At 41.8% G+C, this 24837-nt stretch overlaps 1 protein-coding gene across 2 annotated transcripts; it reads left to right on the forward strand.

Annotated features, from left to right (window-relative positions):
- Window positions 1–20418: 20418 nt before the first annotated feature.
- On the forward strand, window positions 20419–23826 carry LOC111894405 (uncharacterized). Of its 2 annotated transcripts, XM_052768318.1 has the most exons (7): window positions 20419–21164; window positions 21674–21808; window positions 21883–21960; window positions 22055–22120; window positions 22454–22519; window positions 22824–23309; window positions 23386–23826. In XM_052768318.1, the coding sequence occupies exons 1-7, from the start codon at window positions 20850–20852 to the stop codon at window positions 23395–23397; spliced, it is 1158 nt and encodes a 385-aa protein (XP_052624278.1). In that variant the 5' UTR covers window positions 20419–20849; the 3' UTR covers window positions 23398–23826. The 2 variants fall into 2 exon arrangements, with proteins under 2 accessions (XP_052624278.1, XP_023746248.2); XM_023890480.3 differs by having other exon boundaries at window positions 22824–23826.
- The last annotated feature ends 1011 nt before the right edge of the window (window positions 23827–24837 follow it).

Genomic DNA, 24837 nt, shown 5'->3' on the forward strand with positions numbered 1-24837 from the left:
GAAATGCAAAAAGAAAAACTCGAGAAAAAGTGGCGAGGAGGTGACATGTTTTAAGTGTGGAAAGCATGGACATTATGCCAATGAATGTACATTCAACGAAAAGGTATGTTACGGATGTATTGAGGAAGGGCACTTCAAACAGGACTGCCCAAAGAGGGAAGAAACTACAAAGCCAAATATTCCACTGAAACATTTTGAGAGATGCGACGAAGAGGTGACTTGCTACAAGTGTGGAAAGACGGGGCATTATACCAACAAATATGTATCCAAAAAGAGGGTGTGTTATGAATGCCGAGGAGAAGGGCATTTATCTAGGGACTGCCCGAAGAAGAATGAGGGAGCAAAACCAAATGCACAGCCACAACCAAAGGCAGAAGCATTTTAAATGATCCTTGACGAAGTAGATGATAAAGCGATGAATCAAGGATGAAGACTTCGTATCAAGGTATAGCTAGTATCAGGAAGTGTAGCCTATTAGGGGCATAGTATAGGGTGAACTTGAAATTTGTGTAATAGTTTCAAGAATTAATATAAACCCTGGTTTTGTTATCTGATGTGTTGAATGACACCTATCGAAGGATATCGTAAGAGTGGTATCTTGCCTTCAAAATATGTCTGATAAAATAACAGAACGTTAAGAGGAGTACGATACGTCTAAAGTACACCTGCGATTGGCAAGATGATGGAACGATTGGTGTAATTCTTGAAGTTATCCCATCGTATGGAATTTCCATCACCAACCGAGTTGAAGTAGAATTAATGATTGAAGATACGCATGGAAGAAGTCCTAGTAGAGTCTAGGAGAATTTTTATGATTAATTGGACACATTAGTATGTGTTAAATTGTTTTATGATTTTAGGACTTGGGGAATGCGAGACAATGCTTGGGACGAGTATGAGTATGTGTGAATAGTAGTAGAGATCTATACTACTGGAAGCACATGACTCACGCTTGGATAAGGGAAAGTCGCAAGGTTACCAAGAAACTAGTAATTGATTCCGTTTTATTCATGTATGTCATTACCATTGTTTCGGTAATGACTAGTAAGAGGGTTGTTATTCCGACCCTAGCGGTCATGACAAATTGAGTCCGACTGCAATGAGTTTGTTACGTGGTTCCGAGAACCGAGTTTGATGTAGCATCTGACTTAAGTCAGAAGATTGAAATCAATGCGATCGATAGCATCGCGCTCGTTGTTAAAGAAGTTAGTAGCTAGAAAAGCTACATGCTAAAATGTGATTATATCACATTAGAATATGAAGGAAGGTATAATCCATTCTGGAATTTGACTCTAAGAGACTTGAGTCTAAGCATTGCTGTAGCACCTGAATCCTGGTATGTATTCGTGGTTATTAAATCTCTCTATTTTGCATATTTAGCCTGGGACTCGGCGAGTTGAGGGACCGACTCGTCGAGTAGAAGCGGGACTAGATGCGGGATTTACTCGGTCTACTCGGCGAGTAGGTCCGATGGACTCGGCGAGTAGACCCTGTTTGGACTTAAACCCTAACCCGGGTGTTTGCACCCTATTTAATCGATCTAACCCAGCCTCCACTTCCCTTAGCACTCCCAAAGACCTGTAGAACGAAACCCTAGCCTCCTTTGTGTCCTTGTGGGTGATTGTAAGCATTTGAAGGTGTTTTGGGGCTTGGAAGAAGAAGTAGAAGATTGAAGAGTGCAAGAAGGGAAGGAGATCCGGAATCTACTATGTGAAAGGCCTCCATTCAGGTAGGAAAGACCCTAACTTGATCTTTAGCTCGTTAGTCCCCTTTTTGTCCCTAAGAAAAGAGGTTTTAAGCCCTAAAAACCTAAATCGCTATGTGTTTATGGATATTGTTCTGCAAGAACTTCGGATGTGGACCTTTTGGACTTCATAGTAGTATAAAGTCTCTGTGGTTGAGGTAGTGGAAGTCCCCAATGAGCATAGGACCTCTTGTATAGCTTGGAAGTGCATGTTTGAGCTCATAGGGCCATGCATGCACGTAAAGTTTACAACTTTACGTGGTAAATGAACCCTAGGACCTTGGATTTGTGGGCTGGAAGTGTTGCATGTTCTAGATCTGGCCTACTCAGGAAGTGGGTCGAAGGACTCGGCGAGTCCCAAGGTGGAACTCGGCGAGTTCTATGAAGATGGTCGTCGACTCGGCGAGTTGGATGAACAAACTCGGCGAGTCCTATGAAGATTGCCTGGAACTCGCCGAGTAGTTCTTCAAACTCGGCGACTAATATGAACATCCATAGAACACGAGGGGTTTAAGCGTCAAAGGCTCAACCCTTCGTACCAGTGCACGGAATTAACCGTATAACGTAGTCCCAAAACCCCCAAACCCTCGAATGGGGTGTTTTGGTGTGGATTGGAAGCAAGCAGAGGTCCTGCTCGAGGAACTCGGCGAGTTGCTCGTAGGACTCGGCGAGTTGGTACTCGAGTCGGCCCCAAGTCCCGGATAGCGAGTCAGGGGTGACTCAGTGAGTGAAAGAGGGACCTGGTGAGTGGGACCGGATCAGTGAGAGATGGACTCGGCGAGTTGCTCTCTGGACTCGGCTAGTCCAGTCAACTGGAAGTTGACTTTGACCTGTTCTTTGACTTGGTGAGGGGTAAAAGGGTCATTTTACCCTAAGAACATCTAGTGTGTTTGACTGATCGTTTTGTGGGAATTACAGTCGAGGGACGTTAGCAGCAGCAGCAGTAGACAACCAGTTCCCACACAGACCAGCAGCCTATTCGAGGTGAGTTACCTTCCAGTAGCGGCGGGTCTAAGGCCACAATGCCGACCCACCAGTAGGAGACGTATGATAGATGATTGTCTTTGTGATATCATCTAGGTTTGCTACTACCTGATATGTTATATGCTAGCATGATATGTTGTATGTGATAGTAGTCGAGTTCGGTTGTTAGGACCGAAGGGTAGTCAGACACCCCAGACACGTCTGACAGTATGTGATGATATGTTTGCATGCTGGCTTGTTATGTTATATGCGATAGAGGTAGTATGAGGGGATCAGTCCCTGTGTTCGGTTGTTAGGACCGATGGGTAGTCAGCACCCCAGAATGGCTTGACACAGGTAGTCAGCACCCCATAATGGCTTGACATGGGTAGTCAGCACCCAAGAATGGCTTGACACGGGTAGGACGGCACCCCAGAACGGCCGTACCGGGTAGTCAGGCACCCCAGAATAGCCTGGCAGTTTGTGTGTTAATTGTTTGTATGATATGTGGTACGATGGGGGAGCTCACTAAGCTTTGTGCTTACAGTTTATGGTTCTGGTTTCAGGTACCTCTTCGCCGAAGGGGAAGGAGCCGGCGCGGTAGCGGCACATCATACGCACACACGGATTCCGCACTTACGAGATTCTCTGGGATTTATACTCTGATATTATGATGATTGTATGATTTGATTTTTAGACATGGCTTACGTTTTGTTATGGTTTGATCAATCAATGTTTTTAGCAATTAATGTTTCTCTAAAGTAATGTTTTTAAAATGAAATTTTTGGACGTCAAATTTGGGGTCGTTACAAGTTGGTATCAGAGCCCTGGTTTGAGGGATTCAGACACGCCTTCGGGAGTGTTTGAACTCAAATCGAGGGATTAGAAGATTTTCCAAAAGAAAATGTTTTCTAAAATTTAGAAAAGAGTTTTGAGAAAGAACGAAGTGTGTGATGTGCGCGACCGGCCGAGCTCAAGTAAGTATTCCCCAAAGTACCCATACGAGTTATGTTATGTTTATCAGCTTTTGTAGAACAGCATGCTAGAATAGGACTAAGGATCTAGGAGTGATGCCTTATGTGCCTGCTTTATGTGTTCCAGTTGTATGAGAACTTGCATGCTAGTTGTTGAGTAAACAGTAAGTAGGATAGCCTGCTTAGGTTATGCCTGGTAGTATGAGCTTAGCACTTTATGCTAGCTCAATTCCTGAGAGTAGATAGAGTTAATTGAGATTGTTACCCTTATCTGAATGCTGCTTGCTTCGTGCTACGTGGGACTCTGAATAATGGGAGTTAGCCATTAGACGGATGCGTCACGTCACATATGATCAGGGTTGAATAATCTTAGAGTGTCGGATTTGATCCTACTGCGCAGCTCTTGTTTGAGTCCAACCGTTGTAGGGACGAGTCGGGTACTCGAAGGATTATCTTAGTCTCGTCACATGTGATGGTATTCGGGTAATGGCTAATTGGCATTACAAGGAGGCCTGCAGCAGCTGAGGACTGGTTAGAGTGGAATTAGAGATTTCCCTAGGGCAAGCCTAGGATGAGTATAACAGTGATCAGCAGTAGCTAAAGGGATCTGGTGGAGTCGAGGCATTCCTTGAAGAAGGTACGGATAGATGTGGAAGGTAGTATGGGCCCGTACTACTGAAAGCAGAGGATCCGTACCCGAACCAAGGAAGGCCAAGATAAGACCAGGGAACTTGTAAGTAGATGTGATCCCTCAGGGGGTATCAGTATCACTAATGATTGTTGTGATGTATTGCAGAATGGTGGTACTTCGATCGAGGCCGATAGATGGCGGTTCAGGAGAGGGGTCAGGTTCGGGATCAGGTTCCGAGCCGGTGGATGAGGGACTACGCGAGTTCATCGCGTCAGAGATCACCAGGGGTATCCTTGAGTCGACTCCCATTATCTTTGGGTCGATCAAGGAAGGGATCATGGAGTTGATGGAGGATCGCCTTCGGGCATTCAGGAGTGATATGGCATCTAGCCAGTCAGGATCTCGCACACTGTCCTTCAAGGACTTCAGGGGCAGTGGTGCGCCGGATTTCCATGGGGTGAAAGACCCCATTGCTGCCAGACGATGGATTGCAGACATCGAGTCTGCCAAGTTGACTAGCTTCTTCCCCGAGGGGTCGAAGGTGAGGTACGCAGCAGGATGTTTACGGGACCGAGCCCGGGATTGGTGGGAGTCAGTGGGTGATTTGTTGGGAGCCTCAGCTATCGAGGCAATGACCTGGTTAGACTTTGTGACCAGGTTCAGGGCAGAGTTTGCGCCGGCTGTCGAGCTTCAGCAGTTGGCCAGGGAGTTTCTTGACATGAGACAGACGGCGGAGACTGTGGCGGAAATTACCACCAAGTTCCGGGAGAGGGCTTTGTTGGTGCCCCAGTATGCCGGTAACGAGGACATGAGGAGGACTCGTTACCATGATATGCTACAAGCTGACATCCGGGAGCATGTTAGCTTTTCGGCTTGCCCTACCTTGGACTCTATGATTGCCAGGGCGAGGGAGAGGGAGATAGATTTGGAGCACATCCGGAAACGGAAATTGGAGGAGGGACAGGCAGGAGGGGCTTCGGGGAAGAAGCCCAAGGGATCAGATGGTAGGCCGAAAGGCCAGTCAGGACCGAGCCGCTGCAGGAAATGCGGCAGGCCGCACGAGGGGGCGTGCAGGATGGGATCATCAGGCTGCTATAAGTGCGGCAAGTCTAGGCACATCAGCAAGGATTGCACTGCTCCGGCAGCAGTTATTCAGACATCAGAGTTGCTGTGTTTTCACTACAACCAGAGGGGCCACAAGAAGGCCAATTGCCCCCAGTTGATAGTTTCAGCGCCGGTGAAGGCGCCAGCTCCAGCGACCCTGCGGATCACGGATGGCCGGCAGGGCAAGTCAGAGGCTCCAGTGGTGAGGAGCCGAGCATTTCAGCTGACTACCGAGGAGGCATGCGCCGCACCCGATGTGGTGACGGGTATGATTATTTCCCTCTATCTTATTTTTATGATGTTATGTTATTGATATGTGCTCTGTATGTATATGCATGCATTAGGATCGTTCCATGTGAACGGCCTCCCAGTTCAGGTGTTATTTGATTCGGGTGCATCCTGATCATTCGTTTCCCTTGCCCTTAGCAAGAAGTTTCATGAGCCATAAGGCGAGTTAGGTTGCCCTTTGGAGGTGGAGATTGTTGATGATCGATCGGTGCGGGCATCGATGGTATTTCGAGACTGCGTGCTGCGTTTGTTCGAGGAGCGCTACTTGGTAGATTTGGTTCCCATACCGTTGCGTGGGAACAAGGTGATTATAGGCATGGATTGGCTGAGCCCTAATGGGGCTGTGATAGATTGCGCGCAGCAGCTAGTGCGGGTCAGGACCCCAAGCGGGGGAGAGTTAGTGATTCATGGTGAGAGGCCCCAGTATGGACCCGCTGTATGTTCAGCAGTGAGGGCTAGGCGCTACCTTCAGCAGGGATGCGCAGGATATGTCGCGTATGTGATGGATACCCGGGAGGCGGGTAAGGCGACAGTGAGCGAGGTTCCGGTGGTCCGAGACTTTGCAGATGTTTTCCCAGAGGAGCTTCCTGGGATACCTCCGGAGCGACAGGTGGAGTTCAGGATTGACCTTGTTCCTGGTGCGGCTCCGATAGCCAAGGCACCGTATCGGTTGGCTCCTCCCGAGATGCAGGAGTTGTCTACGCAGCTGCAGGAGCTGCTAGACAAGGGATTTATTCGTCCGAGCAGTTCGCCCTGGGGAGCCCCGATTCTGTTTGTGAAGAAGAAGAAGGACGGGTCGCATCGGATGTGTATAGATTATCGGGAGCTGAACAAGGTAACGGTGAAGAACCGTTACCCGCTTCCGAGGATTGATGACCTCTTTGACCAGCTTCAGGGAGCATCTTGGTTCTCTAAGATTGATTTGCGTTCGGGTTATCATCAGATGAGGGTCAGGGAGGAGGATATGCAGAAGACCGCGTTTTGGATGCGCTATGGCCATTATGAGTTCGTGGTGATGCCGTTTGGGCTCACCAATGCTCCTGCCGCGTTCATGGACCTCATGAACCGCATATGCAGACCGATGCTGGACCGGTCTGTGATAGTCTTTATCGATGATATCTTGGTTTATTCCAAGACTCGGGAGGAACATGAGGAGCATCTAAGAGAGGTGTTAGAGACCCTGAGGAGGGAGAGCTTGTATACCAAATTCTCCAAGTGTGAGTTCTGGTTGCGCGAGGTGCAATTTCTTGGACACCTCGTCAACCAGAACGGGATTCTGGTCGATCCGGCCAAGGTCGAGGCCGTGATGAGATGGGAGGTTCCGAAGTCTCCATCTGAGATTTGGAGTTTCCTGGGATTGGCAAGCTACTATCGGAGATTTATTCAGGATTTCTCCAAGATAGCCGTGCCCCTGACGCGACTGACGAAGAAAGCCGTGGTCTTTCGGTGGGGGCCCAAGCAGCAGACTGCATTTGAAACGATGAGACAGAGATTGTGTGAGGCGCCAATCTTAGCCCTGCCAGAGGGCGTGGAGGATTTTGTGGTTTATTGTGATGCATCCATTTCTGGGTTGGGCGCGGTACTGATGCAGAGAGGGCATGTTATTGCCTACGCTTCGAGGCAGCTCAAGCCTCACGAGGCGAACTACCCGACGCATGATTTGGAGTTGGGGGCGGCGGTTTTTGCCCTCAAGATTTGGCGACATTACCTCTACGGGGTTCGATGTACCATCTACACGGACCACAAGAGTTTGAGGTACCTCATGGATCAGCCAAATCTGAACATGAGGCAGCGTCGGTGGTTGGATGTGGTGAAGGATTATGATTGCGAGATCCTTTACCACCCGGGGAAGGCCAACGTGGTGGCCGATGCGCTCAGCCGCAAGGCGGCGCCAATCAGGGACATCTGCTTGAGGATAACCGTGGTGACTCCCCTGTTGGAGCAAATTCGGGAGGCTCAGCAGGAGGCTATCAAGGAGGAACATCGGAAGAGCGAGCGTGTGGTGGTTCAGGTTTCGTCCTTTAGCTATGATAGCCGAGGATTATTGACTTTGCACCGTAGGGTATGGGTGCCGTATCACGGGGGTGTGCGCCAGACTTTGATGGAGGAGGCGCACAAGTCCCGATTCTCTATTCATCCCGGGGCGACGAAGATGTATAGGGATCTTCGTCTGGATTACTGGTGGCCCTGCATGAAGCGGGATGTGGCATGGTATGTCGAGCGGTGTTTGACCTGCAGGAAGGTCAAGGCCGAACATCAGAGGCCGCATGGCAAGATGCAGCCGTTGGATATTCCATTGTGGAAATGGGAAGATATAATGATGGATTTTATCACGAAGCTTCCCAGGACCGCACGTGGAGTGGATTCGATTTGGGTCATCGTGGATAGATTGACCAAGAGTGCTCACTTCATTCCGATTCAGGAGAGCATATCGGCCGAGAAATTGGCCGACATCTATATCAGGGAGATTGTGGCACGGCATGGGGTGCTAGTATCGGTGATCTCGGACAGGGATGTGCGTTTTACTTCCAGGTTTTGGAAGAGATTCCATGACGAGTTGGGCACTCGTCTGCATTTTAGCACTGCCTTTCACCCGCGGACGGATGGTCAGAGCAAGCGGACCATCCAGACTCTGGAGGATATGCTGCGGGCATGCGTGCTAGACTTCGGTGGTAGCTGGGATACCTATCTTCCCCTGGCCGAGTTCTCCTACAACAACAGCTATCACGCGAGTATCGACCGCCCTCCCTTCGAGATGTTGTACGGACGGAGGTGCAGGACCCCAATATGCTGGGGTGAAGTTGGCCAGAGGGTCATGGGGAGCACCGAAGTGGTGCTCAAGACGACCGAGAGGATCCAGCAGGTCCGGAGCAGGCTTCAGACTGCTCAGAGTCGGCAGAAAAGTTACGCCGACAAGCGTCGATCCGACTTGGAGTTTCGAGTCGGGGATATGGTTCTCCTGAAGGTGTCGCCTTGGAAAGGCGTCATCCGATTCAGGAAGCGGGGCAAGTTGGGCCCGAGGTTCATCGGACCGTTCAGGGTTGTAGCCCGGGTGGGCAAGGTGGCGTATAGGTTGGATCTGCCAGCCGAGCTCAGCCAGATCCACAGCACTTTCCATGTCTCTCAGCTGCGAAAGTGCTTAGTGGACGATTCAGCGGTAGTGCCGTTGGAGGATATTCAGGTTGATGACAGCCTGAATTACATCGAGCGCCCAGTCGCAATCCTCGACAGGAAGTCGAAGGATTTAAGGAACAAGAGGGTGGAGCTAGTGAAGGTGCAATGGCAGCACCGCAAGGGTTCGGAGTGGACTTGGGAGCCGGTGGACGAGATGATGGAGCACTATCCCGAGCTGTTTCAGGATCGAGCAGCAGACTTCGAGGACGAAGTCTAAAATAAGTGGGGGAGATTTGTAGCACCTGATTCTTGGTATGTATTCGTGGTTATTAAATCTCTCTATTTTGCATATTTAGCCTGGGACTCGGCGAGTTGAGGGACCGACTCGCCGAGTAGAAACGGGACTAGACGCGGGATTTACTCGGTCTACTCGGCGAGTAGGTCCGATGGACTCGGCGAGTAGACCCTGTTTGGACTTAAACCCTAACCCGGGTGTTTGCACCCTATTTAATCGATCTAACCCAGCCTCCACTTCCCTTAGCACTCCCAAAGACCTGTAGAACGAAACCCTAGCCTCCTTTGTGTCCTTGTGGGTGATTGTAAGCATTTGAAGGTGTTTTGGGGCTTGGAAGAAGAAGTAGAAGATTGAAGAGTGCAAGAAGGGAAGGAGATCCGGAATCTACTCTGTGAAAGGCCTCCATTCAGGTAGGAAAGACCCTAACTTGATCTTTAGCTCGTTAGTCCCCTTTTTGTCCCTAAGAAAAGAGGTTTTAAGCCCTAAAAACCTAAATCCCTGTGTGTTTATGGCTATTGTTCTGCAAGAACTTCGGATGTGGACCTTTTGGACTTCATAGTAGTATAAAGTCTCTGTGGTTGAGGTAGTGGAAGTCCCCAATGAGCATAGGACCTCTTGTATAGCTTGGAAGTGCATGTTTGAGCTCATAGGGCCATGCATGCACGTAAAGTTTACAACTTTACGTGGTAAATGAAACCTAGGACCATGGATCTGTGGTCTGGAAGTGTTGCATGTTCTAGATCTGGCCTACTCAGGAAGTGGGTCGAAGGACTCGGCGAGTCCCAAGGTGGAACTCGGCGAGTTCTATGAAGATGGTCGTCGACTCGGCGAGTTGGATGAACAAACTCGGCGAGTCCTATGAAGATTGCCTGGAACTCGCCGAGTAGTTCTTCAAACTCGGCGAGTAATATGAACATCCACAGAACGCGAGGGGTTTAAGCGTCAAAGGCTCAACCCTTCGTACCAGTGCACAGAATTAACCGTATAACGTAGTCCCGAAACCCCCAAACCCTCGAATGGGGTGTTTTGGTGTGGATTGGAAGCAAGCAGAGGTCCTGCTCGAGGAACTCGGCGAGTTGGTACTCGAGTCGGCCCCAAGTCCCGGATAGCGAGTCAGGGGTGACTCAGTGAGTGAAAGAGGGACCTGGTGAGTGGGACCGGATCAGTGAGAGATGGACTCGGCGAGTTGCTCTCTGGACTCGGCGAGTCCAGTCAACTGGAAGTTGACTTTGACCTGGTCTTTGACTTGGTGAGGGGTAAAAGGGTCATTTTACCCTAAGAACATCTAGTATGTTTGACTGATCGTTTTGTGGGAATTACAGTCGAGGGACGTTAGCAGCAGCAACAGTAGACAGCCAGTTCCCACACAGACCAGCAGCCTATTCGAGGTGAGTTACCTTCCAGTAGCGGCGGGTCTAAGGCCACAATGCCGACCCACCAGTAGGAGACGTATGATAGATGATTGTCTTTGTGATATCATCTAGGTTTGCTACTACCTGATATGTTATATGCTAGCATGATATGTTGTATGTGATAGTAGTCGAGTTTGGTTGTTAGGACCGAAGGGTAGTCAGACACCCCAGACACGTCTGACAGTATGTGATGATATGTTTGCATGCTGGCTTGTTATGTTATATGCGATAGAGGTAGTATGAGGGGATCAGTCCCTGTGTTCGGTTGTTAGGACCGATGGGTAGTCAGCACCCCAGAATGGCTTGACACGGGTAGTCAGCACCCCAGAATGGCTTGACACGGGTAGTCAGCACCCCAGAATGGCTTGACATGGGTAGGACGGCACCCCAGAACCGCCGTACCGGGTAGTCATGCACCCCAGAATAGCCTGGCAGGTTGCGTGTTAATTGTTTGTATGATATGTGGTACGATGGGGGAGCTCACTAAGCTTTGTGCTTACAGTTTATGGTTCTGGTTTCAGGTACCTCTTCGCCGAAGGGGAAGGAGCCGGCGCGGTAGCGGCACATCATACGCACACACGGATTCCGCACTTACGAGATTCTCTGGGATTTATACTCTGATATTATGATGATTGTATGATTTGATTTTTAGACATGGCTTACGTTTTGTTATGGTTTGATCAATCAATGTTTTTAACAATTAATGTTTCTCTAAAGTAATGTTTTTAAAATGAAATTTTTGGACGTCAAATTTGGGGTCGTTACAGTTGCATCATACGATGAGAGGTCATTAGAACATGACCCATCGTTCTGTTACAATAGATAAAGGAAAGTACTTATCCTAAGAAGAAGAAGGAGTCACAATAAGGATTTATTTTGTAACTCGAAGGTTACAATTGAAAGTACAACATAGTACGAAGAGCAGATGCAGGACTGAGCACTACCTGCTATCGAGAAGTCCAAGAGTTAGATACTCTTTCGAGGAAATATAGAACTTACAGTTATTACTTAGGATGGAGAGATAACGTATGGAGTCAGTATACGAATCCTGTTTCGTTGATGATTCCGGGACGTAATCATCCTAAGGGGGAGATAATTGTAACGCCCGTAGATCTGGGCTAGTAAATTTAGAGACGATAAGCATCAAAAAATGACTTTTTGATGAAAGATTATTTAGAAGGATTAATCTTAACTAAGTTTTATTATATGTTACAAGGATTTCTTTCATATAAAGAACGCCGAAATCCGAGTTATAACGAAGAAGTTATGATCTGTCGAAGTTTCGCGAAAGAACCGGCACGACACAGCGCAATGTAAATAGTGAATTTACGTTAGAGCGATATTTAGCCTTAGCAAACTAAATAAAAGTCGTAGAATACGTTAAACCGAGAGCATGCATAAAAAGAACGTCTAAAACTGACTTCAGATGAGGAAGTTATGATTTTTCGAAGTTTCAGCATTAGTAGTATGCAGCCCGAAACTCGAGATTGAGGTCGAGTGATATTTAGCCAAAACTTTCTAAATGATAATTGAAGATCTCATCAATAGTATTCCAATGATAAAAAGAAAGACGAAAACGGAGTTTAGATGAAGGAGTTATGAATTTCGAACGGAGTTTTCCTGTCCCGGCCTACTAAAAATAATATATAAGTAATATATTTATAATATATTAAAAATGAAGTCAAAATTAGCCAACGGAGTCTAAACGAGAGTTGTAGAGCATAATCTCACCTTCGCGTCGATATAAAGAACGTCGAAAACAGAGTTTGTATGCGAAAGTTATGAATTTTTGAAGTTCGGGGCGTGAACCCCAAAGCGGTATCAGAGACCACGACGTGGCAAGTAGTGTCACGACGTGGCAGGTCTGCTGACACCTCCGGGAGTCCCCAGATGCAACTTGCGATGACGCATGAAGTGGTGATCAAGCCCACAACATGGTAAAAGGTGCCACGACGTGGCAAGGGCAGATTTTGCCCTATAAATAGATTTGAAGGGCCAACCGTTTAGGATTGCTATTTTCTCTCCTCTCTCTCCCGTTTTACCTCGATTTGCATGCAAGAAATATCCCGAATCCCGAAGATCCCGAGAAGAAAAGAGTTTCCGAGCTGAAGCTCTACCCGTGAGGAGTCCGGTTTTTGTGAAGATCTTCCAGATCTACCGAAGAATACTACTTCTACAAGCCGTAGTGCTGTCTGATCATCTTCTGATCAAGTGAGTGTATAGTCCCTTTCATAAACACGATTTTAATACAAGTATTGTTTGAATGTATTAAGTATATGTTTGGTGTGAGTGTGTAGTTACTTTCTTCTAACACATAGATATGAAGTATCTCTATAAAATACGTGCTATGTGTTATATGTATATTATCTTGTTATTTGGAATGGGTAAGTGTGTGTGGTTGCTTTCTGTTAACACACATATATAGATTATACTCTATAAAATACGTGCTATGTGAATATATACTATTTCTCATGTGATATGCGTGTCAAAAGAATTAGTTATACAGGTTTTACGTTGTATATAAACAAATGTATTTTATCTACAAATATGTGGGTAGAACATGGGTAGATAATGATGTGTGATGAAATAAAATTGTTGAGAGGCCTCGATGTCATTGTGATCCAGTCATCTAGCGGAATTTAGATGACGACCACGGACTCTTTCTAGACAGTACCGTGGAACACCAGCAGGCTCATAACCTGTAGGTGTTAATGAACTTGGGTGTTCATTCGCTGTATTCCATCCCCCTCATGGTTGCCTTATTTGACTTATAATGCTGAGGAACCCCCAAAGCATGTTTTGTTGCCCCGATGAAATATTCTTAGACTAGGTCCCTTGTGTTAGTTGTCTTAGGGATGTAAAGTGAGAATAACGGGAATGAGTAATTGAGTTATTATTGGTTGATGAAATTAAATTAATGATTTATTGTGGGTTGAAAACCCTATATGCTCACCAGGCTCCCAAGCCTAACCCACTCAGTTTTCTTTGCATTACAGGTAATGGCACAAGAGTATAAGTTGGTGGACTTGACGAGAGGTTTTGGATTATAGATCAGTAGTTATAAATAACTGTTGTAAGGTCTATTTTGTTCTGTTTATGCTTTTGGTCTGTATTGAACATGACATCCCGAGATTTTGTTATATAATGAAAATACATTTCTTTATAGAAATGCTTTGATAAACTCTTATCATATTTTGTTTTGGGAACAAGTTCCGCAACCGTTTTCTTTAAACGATCACTCTGATTTATAAAACAAAGCATAAACAAATCGGTCTTTTCTGGCCGTGAAATTGGGGATGTCACATCCCAAGGAAAAGGTATTCCTATTGAAGGTGATAGCTTGTTCCAAAGTTAAGGATCAATGTGGACTAGCTTGATCTCACTTCCTCCTCCTCCCGTTGTTCTCCCTGACCCATAAGAACGAAGATTTGAAAGGTTCAAGATCACCGAAGCCCTATTGGCAATGAAACATGAAGATGGTAAACCCGTGTGTGCTCACGTCCTAGGGATGAAATCACAAATTGATAGGTTGATTATGTTGGGTGCGTCTTTCCCCAATAAGTTGGCTGTGGACTGGGTTCTTCAGTCACTCCCTAAATCATATGATAAGTTCATAAGAGAGTATTATATGATGGATCTTGACGCCACCCTCATTGACTTAACTTACATGCTTATTGCTGCTGAATCAGAAATGATTTGGCAAAGAAATGGAGCATATTTGTCTGATAATTCAACCAACCATGCTTCCGTGGACACTCTAGAAGAACCCACCTATTTCTGTTGCCAAGAGAAGGGGAAATGGATACGAAGCTGCCCAAAGGACCTGAAGAGTCTAAGAGATGGGAGAGTCAAGAAGTATGGCTCTACTTCAGGTATAAAATCCACTATCTAACTCCATTAAATTCCTATCATTTATACATAATGTGATAAGATTACATTTGCATGTTTTGCAGAATTAGAGAAAAGAGAGGAAGTTTGATGGAAGAGCAAGATGAGTCTGATCACGAAGAAATGGATTACGATCGCATGGATTCGAAGATTAGATTTTGAGCTTAGGAAGTTATGATAGATTTGTTAGGAGTATTTGATTACATAGTTTTTCAGTTGAATTTTGCAGTGTAAGGACATGTTTTCCGCTGCTTTTATGAATAAAATAAATTTTGGTTTTATCTTATTTGTTTATCCTTACAATGACATATATGAAAAATTGATGTTTGTGTACTTCTATTATTAGCAAATTGGATTTGATTCTTAATTTGGTTATTTGTGGAAGTATCAAGAGTTTACCAAATAGGGAGAGTTTCTCGTCGCCCAAGTTTCAAGTGGATAGGAACTTGGAATCGTGCAACAAGTATTGCACGATGAATGAAAACTTTCACATATGGGAAATTTAGACTAATTTATGACAAAGTGTCAATTTAAGGACTAAGAGATTGAGTACACTAGGTCGTACGTTGATCAAGTATACCACAAGAGTGACAAAGATATTCGTCATGATTTACTAAAGTTTAGTGAATATGATTATACTTATAAGATTGAGTATAATAATGGGTTGATTAAAAGAGTTTCAATCAATAGCAGAACGAATAAGAAGAGTCAAGTAGGCAGAAAGATAAAAGTTTCTCCGCTCTAAGAAGAAGGGAAATACCTTTTATTATGTTTTATGATAGGTCTTAATGATTAAGAACCATATCTCAATTGATTCTCTAAGTGAGTCTTAGTACAATTTGTATGTCTAAGAAGAGGATTCGAGAATTGTGGAAATGGTTAAATCAAGAAGTCAATCATACTTCGTTCCAATATCAAGTCTTAGAGTAATACTCCAAGATTGTGAATTGAGTGACAAGTCTTAAGAAGGTTTATAACATTCATCAAATGTGGAATTTGGGAAAAGGTTTTCTTATTCTTGCACATTTGAAATTGGTAAGTTGTGATGTCTTGGATAAGACAAAGACCAACTAGGACCAATCATGTGAAATGTTTTGTATTGATAAAACTACACTAACTCTTGAATATTTGTTTGACAAGAAATTTTTCTTGACAAGAGAATCTTATATGTCAAGGAGTCAGTGGGAGTCTTAATGGTCTTGAAAGGTTTCAAGAACAAATCAAGAATAAACCTTATCAATCATCACTAGCACACGACTTGAGGTTTACAACCCATCGTGTTGACACTATTTTGTTTTCTGTGCCATTTCAATTGAGTTGTCTGTATATGTGAGTTCTACGAGTTCTCAATGGATTGTATAGGAGCAAGACACCTTGTTCAATGGAAAGTACATTGAAATGAAGGGGTGGGCTACTCAATAACTTGGAAGTAATGGTGGGACCCTTGATGGCAAGAAATTAAAAAGAACAAGTTCTATCCATAAGAGTTTGGATTTGTCACTGTCATTATCTTGTGATTATGGTTATGACAAATTCACATGGATGGGAACGTATACACCACAAAATCTAAGTGTCATAAGGTTTCTTTCATTCATGAGAATGATTGTGAGGAAACACTTTCACTAAGAGAGATTTTGAAGATAGCATTATGTAATTTGGGTTTCTCAAATTCAACTATGATTATTGCATACCTCTTCATATTTCGAATTGTGGGAAATGGCAAATGGGTCTGAACATTTTAGACTTGTTGATATGAGTCCTAAAATCGTTTAGACATATACATATGACCTGTCCATGGAAAAGTGTATGAGGTTGAGAAGCTTAGATAAAGTCTTATCAAAGCATCTAGTATTAGAAATATGAACTTAAGAAATTGTTTTCTAGAAGTTCAGCTGATTTCTGAATACATGTCGAAGCTAGTGGGAGCATAAGTGTTATGCTGGTAAAGAAATAATCATCATGTAAGTGGGAGCATGATTATTATGGTAAGTATTGCAAGATTAGCAATATTAATTATAGAAAACAAGAGTTATACTTTGCAAAGTTGTAAGAGTTGAAAAGTTGTTTTTCTATAATTAAGGGAGAGAATATTATGCTTCATTTCAAATCTAAAGGCTTAGATTGTGAAATGTTAATAAATTTAGTCAAAGGATACATAGTGTGTTCTTAAATTTCGATTATGATTACGGTATCCCTCTTCATAGTTCGAATTGTAAGAACGTGACACATAAAATATTATGGAAGAAGATTGATAGAGTATCGTATCTTTATGTAAGACATTATGCATCGTGTCCCATACGCTTCGGGTAAAGGATCGATTGCAAGTGCTATAATATTTGACCATTCTAAAATTTTTCCAGATGTCTAGCACTTTAAGAGGGAAAAAGGACAAGAATCGATTTTGACTAAGATAATTAAACAACTATCAAAGGACGATCTAAAGTTCGTTGAGGATTGGTCACTTGTGAGTAGTTGGAAGTATGGTATTGAATGGACCATATCGACATTATTATGAATAGATAAGATTCTATTAAGAATGAGTTGTCATATGGTAAATATGGAAATATTTCCATAATTGGGAGTTGGAAATTAAGAATTTATGTCTAGATTAGAAAATTTTATGCAAAAGGATGTTCAAAGGAATGTACTTTGAGTGAGAGACATCACATCTATAGAATTGTTTTGTAACAATTTTGATAGAGTACCTTGTGATTTTGTTGGCCGAGTCTTTGTGATTTTTGTGCTGTGATTTCACAAGAGGATCATTGCATAAAATATTAGAATTTGACATATTCTAAAAGGTGGCAAGAATTTGGTATTCTTACACTAATTATAAGGATTAAGGATTGTGAAATGAGTTGCATTTAAAAAGTTTCAATTGATCTATTTCACAATGTATGGACCATAGGAAACCAAAGTGTGCATGCTTGGAGCATGGGACAATTGTGGTTATGATTCGAGTTATAAAGTTGATTATCTGAAATGTTAAACAATGGATTATGAGTAATCAATATGGTGATTAAATAAAAGTGTTTTATTTATACTCACAAGTTTGGGGTCATATAAGATTAAGTATTATCATTGTGTTTCTCTTTGCATGTTTTGACTTCCAGAATAATTGAGTTTATTAAGAATAATCGAATTATTCAAACGGTCTGCAGTTGGTCACACGTTGGAAGTAGGTGTGAATGAACACTGTCATGAATTGGTTTGTAGATTGTCTATTAGACATAGCAAATGTTTGCTGCAATATTCATGAGTGCTTATGAATATGATTTTGAGCATTGGATTAAACCCACGCTCACTTGGATCGCTTCATGGATTTTATCACGAGCGATTGGTGAGACGATAATATCTTGTATTCTTGAAACCAAGATGTGTGAGTTGTATCTTGCGAATCGGTTACACATTGATAATATGTAAACACACCAGTAACTTGGTGTTATAAAACTTATTGTTGTGTGTGATTTGGTGAGTGAGTGCAAGCAAGCATTGAGTCGAAGTTTATCCATTCCTTTTACCCAAAGTGGGATAAAAGCGATATCTGTGGGCCCCTCGATGATTTAGTGATGCCAAACGTAAATGCTCAACCAGGCTAGGGCTAATTTGATTTGTTCAATTAGTCAGTCGTCGTAAATCGAAAATCGAGAAACAACACATAGACTGAGAGAATGATTTCAATCCATGTCTCATGTCTATACGATATCTAGAATGGAGGAATATATGATCTCTTATCTAAAGGACAGGTTACTGATAAGATCAGAGTTCGACAGCGTCTTTGAGAGCTACGATTGCTAATCGAGTTGTACTTGCATTTGCGGTTACTAGACTTATCCAAGTGAGAGACTGTTGGATTAGTGTCTAAGCCCGTAACCATATTTAGTAAGTACTTGACCCGATTGTGCATGATCCTTTTAGGTTGCCTTCACCAAAGAAACTTGACTGGAGAAATAATAGAGAAAGAGGTTATTATGATTTATTAATATGTTATAAAAATAATATATTAAAGGAGAAATCATATTTGTTTAATTAATATTGGTCAATAATTAATTAGGAATTAATTTTGTGATCAAATGTAATTAATTAAACTAGAAGGGCTGAATTGTAATTATGTGATAGTTACAAAGTAGGGTAAGGATTATCTTAGATATGGGTTGGACGAAATCAAGAGGATATGGATTCTTGAAATCGTCCAAAGATAAGGGCATTCAAGGCTTATCTTATGGTTACTTGGTGGGCAAGCAACTAGATAAGGATAAGAACTGAAACCCTAATCTCTACACCTATATAAACACCCCTTGGCACATAAATTCGTCCATGCCTTCCTAAAGGGTTCTTAGGGCCGATTTCATACCTCTTCTCTCTCTCTCTCTCTCTCTCTCTTGTCTCTCCATTTGCTCTTGGTGTTTGTGAGCCATTAGATGTACTACACTTGTGGTACTTGCTTTCAAGACTTAGGGTTTGAAGATTTGAGTTGTTATTGCAATATAACAACAAGAGGTATGTGGTCTAATCTTCTATGTGTATTTCGAAATTTACTATGGCATATTAGGGTTCCTTTATGTGTTCATAATGCTGAGTATCTAATAGTAAAAACATAGATCCAGTTCTAGGGTTGCATGCACACATAAGATTGTTTGTATAAAACCAATCAGTAATGTGCATGGCCACCTTCCAAGAACTTAGAGCACCTTTAACCCTGCATTTAGTGCATTCTCCATGAATGCAAACACGCTCATGAAAAGCCATCACTCGTAGAACCATTGCACCAAAGAAAGAACATTTGCATAAAAGAGCACCTTTACACCAAGAGAGCACCTTTAAGAGAACCAACGCATCCAAGAGTGCATTCTCCATCAGCCAAAAGAACCAACACATCCTCCAAGATTAGCAACATAGTCTCTCTTCAAATATAGCGTTTTTAGAAAAAACATAGCGCATTATGATGCCTCCATGGAGTAGAGCACATGTTGGCATGCCAGGAGTGCCTTTGGAAAAAGCCATAACTATTTTGGCCAAATGCTCCACCATGATTCAAAATTGCTCCGTCTGGATCCCAAATGGTCAAGTCGCATTTAACAAAAACTCATCACATGTAACATATAATAACACAAACATATCTAATCGGTTGAAATTCGACTCGTTTGATAGTAATTAGAGTAATGCATATATTGAACACAACTATTTATGTGGGAAACACTAACACTTTTTATTAAGACCACTTGAAAAATAACTTACATTTTTAAAGGATTACTACATTTTGTTTTTTTGAAGTATTTTTTGGATGGTTTGAAGCAAATGAGGTTCACATCTATTTATAGATATTTCTACCTCTCTATATGAAATTATCTACTATATTCTATATTTATTAAAAACTTCAGTATGTTTCTAGAATGTTCTAGATAAGTTTAGGACGTTCTTGTGTCTTCCATGATCTTCTAGAATGTTCTATATCCTTTCAGGGTCTTCTATATCATTCTAGAACATTCTAGAGTCTTCCGGTATGTTGTGGAATCTTCCATATTCTTTCATAATGTTCTAAAATCGTCTAGGAACCTAACGTCTTTTATATAATGAGATAAAGTCCATCGGGTTACATCTAGTCATATTTGTTGAAATGAAGATTCAATACACATTTGATCCGTGTAGAATGAAAGTTACACCTAGAAACACAACACAAGTCAAAAACCAAACCAATTTATGATCATATAGCTATACACATAATTAAGCTCAATCGAACTTATTGCTCCCCAAACTACCTAAAAAAAGTTAAATAGCTTTTCGAAGCAAAATAATAATTCCCCCAACTAGCTCCTGGTTGGCTGGTTGTTTAGGTTAAGCAACTTGGTAGAAACTTCTGTCAACTTCTGTCAACATCATGTTATCGCCCAAAATCACCCATTCAACTTTTCAACTAAAACCTCATCACAAATGGCTTCAAATATACATCATTTAGATCCTAAAAAGCATCATGTTGAATTCCTATTCCATCTTTTTGCGAATCAACATAGATTAATCCTTTCAAAATTCCTCAAGCTCGATTACTCAACAAAATCGAAACCATAAGATACCTCAAACTACTACCAAATTATCAATCTCAAATACAATGAACAACACATATTGCCTTTATTACAGTCATTAACCACACAGGAAAAAAAAAGATTGATGAATTAAATGAAACTGACTTTACTTTTTCTTTTTCCTTTTTCTTTCTACAATCGACATAGAGTAAACATAAAGATTTTTTGTTATAAAAGAATTATCTTGAGTTCGCTACACGATGTAGGAAGGTGAGTTTCTGTTGGCCACTTGTAAATGACGAAGCCCCACGTGCCCCTGTTGCCGCCATTGCCCAATCGCCTAAAACCTCTGCTACCGAGGCCTGTGCCTCATCGGTACGTGGCGTTTCCTCATACATCCACCGTCATGAGTCGCCATGGCAGGACATGTGTCATCTTCTCCGTCGCCCTACCTTCTGCGACTACTTATCAACACCTCCATAGCCCATCTCTCTCTCCACTTTATCTCTCTTGCAACTTGTTTGTTGTTGCAGCAACCAATTATGGATGCAATTAGGGCATCGCCGGCGGATTTTGACCCCATGGTGAAGATTGAATTGGAGGCGGCGGAAGCTTTGGCTGGATTAGCTCATTTTCCTGCTACAGTTTCCGAATCTCACGGTAGTGAATCAATTGCTGAACGAGTCAAGGACGAGTCTAATTCCTCCTTTGACACGAGTCATTCATATGAGGTTTGTCACTAATTTCCCAATTATTTCAATCTTAGGGTTTTTTTTACAACGTCAAAACATCTGTTTCTTCTTCACAAATTACGAATCTGATTGATATGAATCAGTGAGGAGCATGAGATATAACAATTCAATTAGATAGTTTTCATCACCTTTGATTTGCAGAGTTTTCACAGATCTATTTTGCTTTCAGCAATTACACATTCCTAGGAAGATCGCCATTAAAACATTGTTTTCTGTTGATTACACCAACTACTTTTGGCATCACTTTTGCTCTCTTATGGCTTACATACACTTACATATATGTATAGATGTAAAGGATCTGAGACCCACATTAGCGTGTGGTTTGTCTTTTTCATTGATTGAAGTTTGTTGACAATGACATGAGAGAACATGAAACTGTTATCATGATTTTCATTGGGTTATAATTATATACATAATCTTGTAAGATTTGAGATTCTTTTTGTCTTTCTTTTTGTTTTAACGAGCAAAATTCAACAAATTTTATGCAGAAAAAGTCAGGGAATTCAGGGATCTTGAATCAGAAGTTGGTGAAGGATGAACAGAGTATTGACCTTAGACTTAATCCAGCGTATCCCACCAATTGTTCATCGAGTGGGAGGAAATCTAGACAAAATCTAACTGAGGTTTGAATTTTTAAAACATTTATTTATTTATTTGTTTATTTTTTGTGCTAATTTTTAAAGCTTTCTTCACACAGGCTGAAATGGAAGCACGTAAAATACGTAGGGTGTTAGCGAATAGAGAGTCGGCTAGACAAACAATCCGTAGGAGACAGGTATTAATGAGTAATTATTTTCCAAATTTATTATAAAAACTTAAAATAATTTTATAAAGTTAGGTTTTTTATATCTTTATGATAATTTTGCAAGGCAATTTTTGAGGAGCTAACAAGAAAGGCTGTTGATTTAGCATGGGAGAATGAGAATTTGAAAAAGGTTTGTACTTTTTTCTTAATACAAGTTTTAGTCATTTAAGTTTTACGTTTGTATAATTTTGCTACACGTTATATGTTCTTAAAATAGTTTCATTAGATAGAAATTAAGTTTCGATTTTTTGTTGACATTTTAAGAACATTGGAATGAAATGGACTTAGGTTACCATTTTATTAAATTGTTGCAATGCGTCAACAAAAAATACAACATATTATAACAATGGAACAAAAAAATACAAAAAATTATAACGATAGAACAAAAATGAAAAATCGAACGTTAAGTGGCGTTTTGATTTTATGTAAAACTGAATATGTCACGTTTTTTTTTTTTTCATAGGAGAAGGACACCGCTTCGAAACATTATGATTCTTTGAAGACGAAGAACGAAAGCTTAAAAGCACAGGTGAAATAAAAAATCAAGTGTTAATTTACACTTTTGGTCCCTATATTATATTGATGTTTTCTAAAAATGGTCGAGAAGTAACTTCTTTTGCATTTGGATCACATTTCACGTTTCTTAATATGTTATGGACCACATAATTCAATCTTCAAAAATCAAAATATGAACACAATCAAAATCAATACTCGAATAGCAAACACAAATCACAAAAAGCAAAAGATTCTTTTTCGATATTAATCAATTTTGCAACATTCGAAAAATTTGGATAAAATAAAAACATCTAACTAATAAAAATCTAATCATGTAGATGATCAAAGTTACAAACCTTGAAACCGATGAAACCCATGAAAAATCCACTACTTTAAACGAACAAGCGATTTCCTCATCATCGACAAATTCACCATTTATAATCTACAACCAACCACCTTTCTTACCCGTCATATGGCCATCCATGATCCACCCTACAAACTCCGGCCAACTACCCGCCGGAATAAATTCCGGCCAACTACCTGCCGGAATAGTTTTTCCGGTCAATAAACCCGATTCAAGTGAAGAAGGGAGTTCAACAACCGGAAGTCCGCTATATTTACTACCCTACCCCTGGCTCGTTACCCTACCCCAAAACACCACCCAACCCCCGCCCCAACCCCGCCTCCATTCTTTCAATCTAAACGACAAACCGAAAGAGTGTTCCGAGTTTCGGGAATTCTTCCCGGAAAAAGCATTGGAAACACCTAACCACCACGGTTTCCCGCCTGATGGTGGCGGCCGACAGACACCGGAGCCACCACGTGTGAGTTGTGAAGCACTTATTGAACATGATAGTGAGGAAATTGATGGTGAAATTCACAAAGTTCCTATGTGCTCAGGTAAAAGATTAGGTGGTGACGTGGCGGCTGCCGCCGAAGCCAGGAAAAGGCGTAAACAACTCACGAGATTAAAGGGCCACTTTCATTGCCGTCAACTTAGGATGCATTAGCGGTATCTGTTATCCAGGCCAGTAACTGGTACTGATACTTATACTGTATCGACGGATGTGTGAGGGAGTGTGAAAGTAAGTTGTTATTTTTTGTGGTGTTTGGATTGGGTTGAGGCTAATATGAGAATGAAGATGTATATATGGTGTTGAGGGAGGACTTATGATATAGTGTTTTGAAGTGGCTGATAATGGTCACTCTCAATTTAATAAGCGGATGCTAGCTTCCATATGTTGTAGTTCACTGGTGCAAAATGAACGTCACTAGTGTCTTTAGTCATATTTCCCTTGAGGAAGACGAATACGATAGAATTGGATTTGTGTTTTTATCTTATAGTCGAGTATCTTTTTTTTTTTGGTATTTTATGATGTGGGATATTTTGTTGTTGTTCAAGGACACAAATTGTTAAAACGTGATGTTATACATTTTTTATCAAGTTTTGTGATAGTGTTTATCTTTCATTAAATTATGTAATGGATACAATTAGTTAAATACGTTCTACTAGTGAAAAATTTGGACTCGACGAGAGATGTAGTATAGCATGCATCTCTATTCCGTATGGGATGTGGTTTGGATTCTCTCCCTTTTGTGTATTTTGGCGTTCGTAACACTTGAAAATGTCAAAGATGGAAGGATGCAACTAGTCTTATTTTGGGGCTTCTAAAACTTCGGAAGTCTTATGGTCAACAGGTTCACGAAGAAAGAAGAAAGGTCTTTGTGCTTTTTTACAGTAACGGTTTATATATTTTAAAAAAATATATATGAAAAACAGTCTAGATAATAGAAAATTTACATATTACATGTACATCCCCACAATATTGCTATTTTTCGTCTCTATATTTTATTATTTGTTTCAAATTTTAATCAAATGAGTTATGTATATTTGAAGGATTGTACACTATCGTAGTCGCCAAAATAGTAGGTTACCACCAACGACTTGTTAGTTCATAAAATCCAGTCGACTAAAATAGGCTAATGTGGTATGAAATTATTCATACCAATCGACCCGATTACGGCATTTTATTTGAAAAATAAATTTTGATTAAAAGACAACTCAACACCTTCACAAAGATAAAATGACTGAAAAAATCGAACATACCAAATAGTTAAAGAACACTTGTCTACTATTAATAATCTTGCATGGGATGAAAATCTACTTAGACATCATTACTAGTGATAAACACTGCCTCTTGACGGTTTTTTTCACCATCGGTATTATACCGACCGCATTATTTCACCGGTGGCAAATGTGAGACAACTCTCTCTCTCTCTCTCTCTCTCTCTCTCTCTCTCTCTCTCTCTCTCTCTCTCTCTCTCTCTCTCTCTCTCTCTCTCTCTCTCTCT

Source organism: Lactuca sativa, chromosome 2, assembly GCF_002870075.4.
Source record: "Lactuca sativa cultivar Salinas chromosome 2, Lsat_Salinas_v11, whole genome shotgun sequence".
In the NCBI taxonomy this organism is placed as follows: Eukaryota; Viridiplantae; Streptophyta; class Magnoliopsida; order Asterales; family Asteraceae; genus Lactuca; species Lactuca sativa.